Raw genomic sequence first — 12,124 nt, forward strand, 5'->3', positions numbered from 1 at the left:
AGATCAGGTAATTCATCTCCAAAACACCATGCAATAATTGTGATTGTGGCAACCTAACCAAAGGTCAGAGGAGGAAACAGTCCATTCAAAAACTAAAGCAAACAGAAGACAGTGGTCCCCCTGTATTCGCGGGGGATGTGTACCAGACAAATGCCACCCCCCCCCCCCCCCGAATAATTGGAACCCCTATAAAAATGCTTAAAACCTCCTATTTCGTTAGTTACAACTTGGGAAAAAAAAACAGTACAAATTTTTAAACCTGGTTTTTTTAAATATTTTTATCACAAAAGTGCATTTTATGATGAAATTGATTAAAAAGAACAGGAATTTGTGGGCATTTCTCATAGAAAAGTACTGTGAATATGCAAATTTTCCGCAAATAATGCAAGAAATGTTCCCGAGAGTCCGCGAATCCGGAGAACGCAAATATGGGGGGTCCACTGTGCATGTAATTTGGAAGCAATTAGAGACCTCTCCCCTCCAGTGAGAACATTTAGGTTGTGTGCACTCCAGAGAATGTGAACATCACGAACAAGAATGTGATGCATGAGATCCACTCTACACACTCCCCCCCAAAAAAGGGAGTATACACTTAACCTGCTGTTCAAGCGAGCATGTCCCAAACTACTCACGCGCAGAGGTTGTGCATACTCATCCCCATATAACTCCTCTGAGATACAGAGTAGAGATATTCCAAGCAGTCACATGCACTTGGCGCACACACCAAGCATGAACTGGGATGGTGAAATGAGCATACTCATCTGCATATGAGACCCAGAGAAGGTGCAGTCCCCTTGTCTAAGTCGACCTGGACAGGATAGGCTGCCCAGCCAAAGGTATGGCAACCAACTCTAGGTAATCTACCCCAACTCTACAGAGGAGGAACACGTGAGAGGGAATCTGAACTTCTTATATAAAGCATTGGACTTCCCCTTTCTTCTTTCTCTGCCTTTGCAGTGAGGACAAGTATGGGGGTTGAAGAGAATGCAGAGGAGGAGCAACCACATTTCTTCCATCTTATCTCACAGGGAAAGCCAATCTTCCATGCCAGCTAACCTCAGCAAGACCTTTGTCTCCTAAGGGAAGGGTATGAACAGGCCTCTCTCTGAAGGCTGTAAAGATATGGAAGCTGGCAAAAGGAAAGACCTAGAAGGATCTAACAGCATCTCCAGTGAACTAAGCACCTTTTGTCTTTTTTCCTTCATTTCCCAAACTTTACCAATAAGAACACCAATCACCACATTCCTAACAATAGGAAGAACAAGCAAACACACTTCCCCTACATAAAGAACAATGGTTATGAGTATATGGAGGTAGGAGACATGAAGCAACTCCACCACACTGGCATTGCTCACGTTTAGTATCCACAGAGGAAAGCAAACCAAAAATGATAAATGGAAAAAAAACATAAACACAATCCTAAAGGTCTCATCAAACTCTAACAGGAGTACAAAGAAGAGAAGAATTTGATGCATCCACTCTCAATGCCTAAGAAAAGTGAACAGAAAGTGTGAGTAGAGCAAGGGCATTCCCCAACTCATCCTCCATCTCCACCTTTTTGTATCTCCATAGGAACAAATTATGTTAAGAAACTTAGGATAAACCCTGAGATACTAAAATTTCCATACTGCTCCTCCCTCCTAATTCCTCTCTCTCAGGCTATATCCAACCATACCATCTTTAAAACCAATGCTACCTATTTCGGTTAAGCCATTTAGGTCCCCAGACATCAGTATTCCACCAAACCAGCACTTGTCACTACACCTGATAGCCTTTCTTAAAATTCTTGCATTTCTTCTTCTGGTCTATATTGTAGTGTATAAACTTGCCTTACATCATCATCTACATTGTTCGTTCATTTAATTGCCCTACTCCTACAATCTGCAACCACTTCCTTCTCGACCAAACCGCCATTCTACCAGAATTCATATTTCTCCACATCGCTGACAATGGATCTTGTGCCTGCTCTATTATACCTTATCCCCTGATCACAAATGTTCATGTTTCTTCTCACCAGAATTTTCTCCACTTCCCTGCTTTTTCCCACCATTATTTACACATTTACAGTTTTAAGGATTTTGCCTGTTTTTTTTTTTTTTTATCTTCCCCAAATACTTGTGGCAGTTCCTCAAACACTGCTAGGTAATGGGTGGTCATTTAATTCTGAGAACTATTTTATTTTGGAGCTGTATCTTTTTACAATTTATGCATACCTTTACTGATGAATTCAACATGCCAAAACGCTTGTGTGCTTAGGACCAGCTGTTTATTGGTCAATGATAACTAAATTTTGCATTTCATAACCCAGAGGCTGGAAAATCTTTATATGTATATGATAAAAGGAAAAGCATAGTATTTCTGATGTAATATGGAGAATACACTTGACTACTGGGTGTCTGCACAGGCAAAGGGAAAGTTCTGTACCTATATTAAAGAGTCCTACAGCATACTATCTGGCCAGTCTTAGAAAACCTCTTATTTCCTCTGGTGGTAGTTCAATATCTTTATGGGTGGTTGCTGCCTTAGCCAACTTACTACCTAAAATATCTTTATATGCACTGTACATCACATTTCTACGCACTGTCCATCACATTTCTATAAAACCCTAGACGTCATCACCAATCCAAATATTGTAATTCAAATATCCTAAGCCCTTTTGCCTCAGCCAACTAGATTTCTCCATTTGACGTATGCATTCTTAAAATAAGGATTATAATCTACCAAACTTTCTGAAGGTTTTGGGGACAACTGTGTAAAATTTACAGATCCAGGTACTTTTCACCAAACTCAATTCGTACAGGTTATTGCATTATCTGTAACAAGTACAAACAATTTCAAATGAACACATATCAAACTTAACAGCACATCTCTATGCTGGCAAGTAACATTAAATAAATCAGTATACTTGACTTACCTCTTTTGAAAGCTTTTTAACTAGTGTTGGAACAAGACAATCTTCAACACTACCATTACCTAACTGACCATGGACACCCCATCCCCAAGTGTAAAGCCTGCAAATAATATAATGTTCAGGTGAATCAACATACAAATTCAGAAAGGCAGCATCTAATATGGTCAGTGTTTGGATAGACACAAAATACCGTTATTCTTCTAGTTACATTTAACACAATGCAAACAATTCAGTACTTTTACTTTACTCTTTTCTGAAAATGTGGAAACAGCCTTACATGCAAAAACTGAGTTTATAATAATCAAAGGTCTAATCTAACCTCAAAAATATGACAAATTTTCTAAGACAATTTGTATTTTTCATAGCTACAAACCTGAGGTCTTAACAATAGGATCATTTCTAGCGCCTAGCTGGATCCGGTTAAAATGCAGATGAAAGCAAGGAATCTTATGAAATCTGGCAACGTGTGCGTATATCGGGAGAAGAGTGGTCAAAGACCATGCACCTACACCACCGCGTCAGTCTTTCCCAACTCAGGATGTCTTAACAAACAGGGGTGGGCAGTATAATGTTAAGACCTCAGGTTTGTAGCTATGAAAAATACAAATTGTCTTAGAAAATTTGTCATTTGTTCATATGAGAGTAAACCCTCGGTCTTAACAATAGGATAGACTCATACTTGGAGGGAGGTACAAGACATCCTAAACCAGCTGGGGGCCTACCCACTAGTCCAGCTCCAGAAAAAATAACTTCTGGAGAGGGACTGTAGCCCGTTGAGAACCTAGATAAATTGATATCTAACCACTCAGACTCTGAGTGACATACAATAATATATGGGAGAATCGTTGTACAGGGAACCATACAGTAACTTTGACTGTCCAATAGCAAACCAATACACCAGGGTTTACCATCACTCCCAACTCCTCCTTGCCAAGGAGTGGAGCATGTGCTACCGAATAGAGGGTTTGATATTTGTATATTAAGCAACCACACTATCAGTAAGACTACCTTACTCACCTGTATCAGACCAGTCCAGCGAATGACGTGTCTATTCCTTAACCCGCCCAAAGGTAGAAGGAAAGGTAGAAGAGAATGAAGGAGACCAGCAAACTCATTCATTCTCTCATCCACACAATCATCCTAGGTAAGATACAAAAGTGCCCTGTTAAGGGCAACTATGAGTTACACAACCTGTTGGGCAGCCACCACAGGACCCAGGGAAAACGTGTCCGTAGATCTGTGGGTAACATCCTTAAGATAAAAGGAGGTAAACAAGTACCAGCGCTCAGCACTTTATGTACAGCCAAGTTCTTTTTGAAAGCCAGAGAGGGACCAATACCTCTAAGGTCATGCACACTAGCCTGCACAGACGTGGTGGCGGAATCATCAAGAGCTAAGTATGCCTGCCTGATGGCTTCCCGTATCCAATAAGAGATAGTATTCTTAGACACCTCTTTCTTTGTATGTCCTGTGCTAACAAAAAGTCTGCGTCTATTGAGCATCACCACCCACAAAGTTATTCAGTGATGGAATGGAAAATGAAGTGAACCTGTCATCGTGCATAGAGGGATTTTGGGTCTTGGCCACAAATTCCGGGACAAATTTGAAGGATGCCAACCCCCAACTCCTGGTGTGCTTTACATCACAGCTCAGACTGTGGAGCTCGCCAACCCTCTTCGAAAATGCCAAGGCCAGAGGGAAAACTGCCTTGAGCTTCAAGTTCCTGTCAGATGAGCGATGCAAAGGCTCATATGACCCTTAGTGAAGATCTTGAGAACCAGGGAAACATCCCACATCGGAGGCTTGAGCTCCCTAAGAGAACTTGATTGCTCAAACACCTTAACTAGCAAGGAAAGTTCCAAGGAACAGGAGATGTTGATACCTCTAAGGTGTAACACTAAACTCAGGGCCGCCCTGTAGCCTCTAATGGCAGAAACAGACAAACGTTTCTCGTTTCTGGGAAAGGTTAAAAAGTCTGCTATTCGCTGAATAGAGGTTGTGAGTGAAGAAAAAACCCGTTTATGACACCAATCAGAGTAGATCGCCATTTGCCTTGGTAAACCGCAGAGGTCGGCTTTCTGAGACTGCTGGACATATGCCCTGCTGTTCTCTGAGAAAAGCCTCTCGCTCAGAGGAGATACTTGATTGCCTCCAACCGTGAAGATACAGGGATTCTACTGACTGGTGGAACCTTTCTGCATGCGGCTGACACAGGAGATGCAGCCAAGGGGGAATTTCCCTCGGAACCTCTGACAACAACGACAGCAGATCTGGAAACCATTCCGCCTGAGGCCACAGAGGGGCTACCAATGTCATCCTGAGACCCTATGAACTCATCAGCCTGTTCAGAACTTGATGGATCATACAAAACGAAGGGAAAGCATACACCTCCAGGTTGTCCCAAGGATGTTGGAATGCGTCCTCAACTAACGCTAAAGGATCTGGAACCACTGAACAGAATATCTCGAGTTTCCTGTTGAAATGAGTTGCAAAAAGATCTAGCATGGGTCTCCCCCAAACCTGGAAGAGTTTGTCTGCTACCACTTGATGACAGGACCACTTTGTGCCTAGGATCTGATCCTGATGACTGAGTTTGTCTGCGACCACATCCCGTTTGCCTGGGATATACCTGGCTGAGAGCTCTATCGAATTGCTGACTGCCCACTGGTGAACCTCGACGGTCAAGACATGAAGTTGACGAGAAACCAGGCCTCCCTGCTTGTTCACGTAGGTAACCATCGTGGTGTTGTCCAACATGAGAACGACAGAATGACCCTCTACCTTCTCCCGAAACTCCTTCAGACCCAGGAAGACTGCTTTCAACTCCAAGACTTTGATATACTGCTGTTTGTCCTCCAAACTCCAAATGCCTGAGGCAACGAGGCTGCCTAAATGAGCCCCCCAACCTGCGAGGGAGGCGTCTGAAAACAGAAGGAAGTCCAGTAGAAGAGAATGCAGAGGGACACCCTTCAAAAGATTTCGGTCGTCCAACCACCAACGAAGGTCTTCTCTAACTTCCAGAGACAGAGGAACCTTTAACAGGGGTGAGTCCCCTGCCGGAGACCAGAATTCCCCCAGTTTCCTTGTAAAGACCGAAGGTGAAGATGCCCATGAGGGACCAGCTTCTCCAGGGAAGACAAAACTCCTAGAAGAACCTGTCACTGATGAGCTGACTGATGTGGTTCCGACAGGAAGTCGTATGCCACCATTTGCAACTTCTCCAATCTCTGATCCAACATAAAAACTCTTGTAACGATACTCTTGCAACTGTCGTATCGATGACCATGCCCAGGTAGAGAATTCTATGACTGGGTACGAGGTTTGACTTTTCCTGGTTGACTACGATGCCCAGCTCCAGACAGAACCGAAGTAGATGATCCCTGTTCTGCAGCAACTTTTCCCTGGAAACTGCCAAGACCAACCAATCGTCGAGGTACCTCAGTAAATGGACCCCCTGAACATGGGCCAACTTGATACGAGAGAAGACCCTTGTGAACACTTGAGGGGCTGTAGCCAGCTGGAAGCACAGTACTTTGAACTCAAAGACCTTGTCCCCGAGAGAGAAGTGAAGGAACTTCCTGGACGTCGGATGAATAGGGATCTGGAAGTATGCGTTCCTTAAGTCTATCGGCAGCATGAAGTCACCTTTCCTCACAGCTGCCAAGAACTTCAGAGAATCTGGAGGATATGCCTTCCTGAGCTGCAACTTGTCCGACAGAGTAGGAGAGAAGCCGAATGGCAGTAGGTACCCCACCTGAAGGACATCTACCACCCACTTCTCCGCCCCATAACTCTGCCACTTGGCCCAATGGCCCGCCAGGTAACCCCCCAACCTGTGGCACAGGAGACGGAGAGGCACCTAACCTACCGACGGCCCCCTTTAACTCTGCCCCTTGGGCCCCTTCTTGGCTTAAGGAATGAGAGCAAAAAGGACGTCAGTCCTCTGATCTAGGCTAAGATGAACAGGGAGGCCCTGCCGAAACCGAACTCCTCAACAGCCTACCAGGTGACGATCTTCTTGACTGCTGCTGGGCAGTGGTAGGAGTAGGAGCTGGCTGTCTCCAAGGATGAAACTCCGACTTAGACACAGGCTGGTGCACTAGTCTGTCTTTGGTGTCACCCCGGTGCCAGTCTATCGCATCTTCCAGCTCGGTCCAAGGAAATAAAAATTGGGACTCCAACAGACCCGCATTTCTCAATGCCACCAAGGACTCCAGGTCAACTGATCTCTCCATCCTAGATAAAGCCGCGTCTCTTCTAATCAGGAGAAGGTTAGCCGATAAATTAACACTGAGGTGAGCCATATATGAAAACGCCTTGCCTCCAGACTGCAACAGACTGGCAAGCAAGGATGCACTCACCAACCCTTCTGGGGACCTGTCAGAAGCTATCTTGGCAATGACCATAGACCAAAAGTCTAGCCATGAAAACGTCTGCAACATGGAGGCTGCTGTAGATTCCAACGCTGAGGCATCCTGTGGAGACAAGGACAGAGCCAACAACCTCACCTGCTCCAAAGTCAATCCCGGCTTCAGACGAATGACGTCCGGGTTAAGATGACGCGACATCAAAAAGGCAGTTTGTAGCATAGTACAGTGGTCCCCCCTTATTCGCGGGGGATGTGTACCAGACCCCCCCGTGAATAGTTAGAACCTGCGAATGTTTGGAACCCCTATAAAAACGCTAAAATCAGCCTATTTTGTTAGTTAAAACTCGAGAAAAACCCACAAAAATTTTCATACTTGGTTTTTTTAATAGTTTTATCACTAAAAGTACATTTTATGATGAAACTGATAAAATAAACCCCAGGAATTTGTGGATATTTCTCATAGAAAAATACTGTGAAAGTGCAAATTTTCCGTGAATAATACGGGGAAACGTTCCTGAGAAATCCGCGAATATGTGAGTCCGCGAATCCGGAGAACGCGAATACGGGGGGTCCACTGTACTTCCTATGTCTCGTGAGAGGCGGGTGTAGTAGCTTGATGGAGCCCCTAGAGTGAAGCAAACCGTCCCGATCTGAAACAAAGGTGTTAACTGTATGCAAGACCAACTGGACGTGCCCCGACAAGGGAATCTGAAAAGATAATTTGGGATCCTGCGTAACTCCCAGCAAGGCTTCCAAGCAGGAAGGAGTGTAAGATGACCGAGCCTGAGTCCTACTTTCCAAATTGTTGAACCCACAAATGAGAACGACAACTTCTGAAAAGGAAGACAAAAACTCTTGCGTGTCTCCCTCCTCCTGCTCTGGCAATGGAGACCAACGACAAGAAGGGTGTGTAGGCTCCTCTAAGGCACATTCCTCGTTTAAATTAACGGGAGGATCAGCAGCCAAACAGCCCGAAACACCAACTAACATGTCTAGGCTGGGTCAACGTGCAGACTTCCGTGGTGAACTAACTACAACACTAGGAACATCACTACGCACTCTTCCAACAGATGACTCTTTAACATTGGCGCGAATGGGCATGGGTGTGGCAGACGTACAAATGTGAGTTGGAGAGGAATCTTGAACACTTGAGATCGAAAGAGAATCCCCAGAGTCGAACTCCTGGAAACATCAGGGAGAGGGGCAGGCAAACACTCCTGCTGCACCAACTCCGTGCTCACAAACTTCGACCTCTTGACAGGCGCCTTGAGATCCTTAAAGCGACGAACAGGCCCTGGAGAAGTAGAAGTGGGAGCGCCTGCATCATGTGTACGGACGGGGGAGCTTGCAACACGCTCGCGATTCGATGCAGAGGATGAAGCAGCCAAGCAGATTGCACAAGGGAACATACACTAACACTGTTACGGCCTCTGAGAGAGATCCGCTTCAGGTTCGATATGAAATAATAAAAAAAAAAATATTTCAACACCAACAGTTGAAACTGGGGATACGAATATAGAAAGAAACACTAACACAACAAAGGTTTATTTACAAGCTTACTAACATAGGTAAATGCAGAATGGTATCTCCTATTTACATAAAAAGATAGAATCTTACACTGAATGAACTGGGGGAACAGTGAGGCAATTCAAATACTTGCTAGTCAATTTGGTAATTCGAAGCGATGGCTTCTCAAAAGGAAAACTGATTGCAGACGTCCTCTTAGACTCCATATTGCAGAAAATAGTCTACTTGTAAGGCAGGAACTACCCAAACCTTTTCTTCTCTGAAGTCTGCTCGATGTTGAGATAACACAAGATAATTCGTCCACTCCTGAAGACGACTAGACCAGTATCCAACCAACTCTCGAGCAATTTTTCTTCTGATCCTTCGTCGGTTCCTTTCTCTCTTATCTCTCACGGATAATCTCTGCTGCTGCTGATTTCTCACTGATATTCTGACCAGTGGCTCTTACTAAGGTTATCGCTCTGTGACTAACTGGTGTCTCTCTTCTACGATCTCAGCTTTCTCCTGCTACGACCATCGTATTTATACGGCACTCTGGGGGCGGAGCCTACGGCGAACTTCACAGACTCCAGGGATTTCTAGAACTTCTTAGATTGCATCAGAAATCACGGCGTTTCTCACGTCCCGACGAGTTCCACAACAGTCCTGCCGATTCTAGAACCATCATGATAACAGGCACCTCCAACACAATGCGCTAACGCCTCCTTGCTGCCGAACTTCTCGAAAATGCGTTCTTTCTTTTATCGTTCTTTGCTAGGAAGCAATTACCATCACAAACACTCTCCAAAACACCAACACTCTCAAGAACATGGCTGCATTGTTCCTCCCTCGTAGGCGAAGAAAGAGCAAAGTCCCTAGCCTTCCAACGCTTGATACGCCGACGCGGCGGAGAGGGGGAAGAAGGAGGGGAAGACCACACTGGTTCCTTATGCGATCTCTTCGCAGGAGGCAGGGACGATGCAACACGTTTCCTTCCAGTCCTCCCAGCCAACATGACAGCCAACTTATCATCGAAAACAGAGTCCAACCTCTTAAGAACCACCTGGCATAAAGCCTCAGACGGATGAGCAAGAGAAGGCTCCGATGACATGGAAGGGAGATGAAGCGATCTGGGCGGCAGAGATGATGTCACGGCAGAGTGAGGCAGTGCAGAGGAGACGACTGTGAGTGACGTTAACGATGGAAGTGACGTCACAAGTGGTGATGACGTCACAGCTTCCCTTGATCCGAACGGGAAGCAGACGCCACTGGCAGAGGAATACAAAATGACTCACCCTGTGATGTCATTAGCGGGACTGATGCCACGGCTTCCCTCTGACTCAAAGCGGCAACAGTCACTGGCGGAGCAATACAAAATGGCTGACCTAACCACGAAGATGAGGCCGGGAGGTGGGGGGAGGTGCCTAGCCAGCATGAGGAGGGGGGTAGTGAGCATCCGTGAAGTGCACCAGCAACCCCTCCAAGGACGGAAAACCCCCTAGCCCAAACGTCTTACAAATTGCCGCCATCATGGAAGCCTCCGACTCTGGAATAAAGGAGAATGATGAAAAAGCCTCCTCCCTCCCAGATCAAATTAACTCCCTACAAAGAAGGGCCAACATAAGTAAAGTTAGCCTGAGATCCTCCCAATACTTCCAACAACAAATCGATGGAAGAAAAGGAAGGGGACAAAGGCACAACACTACTATGGGGTGTGAATGCAGCTGGAGACGAAGCATTGGGAAGAGGTGAAGAAAAACCTTCCCATGAAGGAAGAGTAGAAACCCTCCGATGCTCTCTCTTGCTATAAAACAACTTCCACTCTCCTTTAGGCCATGCATGGTATCCTGTACAAGGATTCGTTATTGTACAAACACTAGAGCGACACCTACTACACGTGATGTGGGGGTCGGTCGCAGCCAAAGCCAAAAAACGAGAACACAAAAAACCTGGAGTTCCGGGGAACACACGTTGACGAGGCCAAGAAGGAGCAGAAGCCATAATAACAGCACACACACACTAAACACAATTGATATGGGCAATGAACCTGGTAAAGGCCGAGAGAGGTCGACCACAACTCTCGCCCAGGCGGTTAAGAAAAGACTGAGGCGGTGGCGTAGGTGCGTGGTTTTTGACCACTCCACCCGATATATGCACGTATTACCAGATCTCACAAGATTCCTTGCTTTCATCTGCACTTTGACCGGATACCAGCTAGGCGCTAGAAACTATCCTATTGTTATGACCGGTTTGTTCGCATATGAACAATTAATGATTTCAATTTTCCACATATAATGTAACTTCTGACAAAAAACTTGCCCTAAACAAAGATCAAAACTTACATAATAATATGAAATAATTTATTAATAATATGAAGTAATTTATTAAAAACATCCAAGTTCACATCTAAAAGACTGTCATACAAAAAACGGCAAAATTTTTTTTGCATATATCTAAATAAAATGTATATCAAGCATGACCAGGTATACATATCTCCTACAGAAAAAAAAATCCATTATATGTTCTTGGTTTCATTATATGTTTTTGGTTAACCCCTTAAGCCCAAGGTATGTCAATTGACATCCATTAACAACACCGAGGTGGGTTCTAGGGTACGTCATACATACACATTACTGTGCCTGCCAAACAATTTGAACGGAATTGGCGTGACTTTTCTTGTACAACATGAGTAGAGTATTGGTTGACAAATATACAACCCAATTAGCCCTCAGTCATGTCTGGGAGTCGGAATCCAGCCTTTCACAGGAAGTGAAGGTGGAACTAAATGATACTACTTATATGCAACATGATTCTAATAGTGATGATAGTGATCAGCATGAAGGACAAATTATCAGTGTAAAAAAAGAATTCTGTGGGGCAGAGGGTCTATTCACAGCAGGCAACTGGGGAGGGTTGGTCCTCCCCCTTGTACTCTTCGTCAAATAGACACAGTGTTTGTATGTGTTGTTCAGAACTGGCACTGGATAATGATTGGATATATAGCCATGATTCTAACCCAAATAATTCTATGTTTACAGGATCAGCAGGAACGATATGAATTTGAATTGAATCCAGGAAGCAAGATTCCAACAGTATTCACGTTTATAGATGATGAAGTATTGCAAGTCATGGCCAATAAAGCTACTCTGCATGTTTCTCATCGCACAAATGAGAGAGAGAGAGAGAGAGAGAGAGAGAGAGAGAGAGAGAGAGAGAGAGAGAGAGAGAGAGAGAGAGGTTTTCAATGTGTGAGATTGCTTCCATACTTTTTATTTTTTTGCATGTAAACTTTTCATAAGCTTTCTTTAACATTATTTTATGGGTAAATTTCACTTATA

The 12,124-nt window shown here is 44.6% G+C and overlaps 1 protein-coding gene across 1 annotated transcript in view; it reads right to left on the reverse strand.

The window, feature by feature from the left end:
* Positions 1–12,124, reverse strand: part of LOC135224546 (uncharacterized) — a 387,606-nt gene that overhangs the window by 151,341 nt on the left and 224,141 nt on the right. The window contains exon 3 of the mRNA XM_064263643.1: positions 2,915–3,011. Coding sequence (XP_064119713.1) covers positions 2,915–3,011 — 97 coding nt within the window. The remainder of the gene's footprint in view (positions 1–2,914; positions 3,012–12,124) is intronic.

The sequence above is a fragment of the Macrobrachium nipponense genome, chromosome 12 (genome assembly GCF_015104395.2).
Source record: "Macrobrachium nipponense isolate FS-2020 chromosome 12, ASM1510439v2, whole genome shotgun sequence".
Classification (NCBI taxonomy): domain Eukaryota; kingdom Metazoa; phylum Arthropoda; class Malacostraca; order Decapoda; family Palaemonidae; genus Macrobrachium; species Macrobrachium nipponense.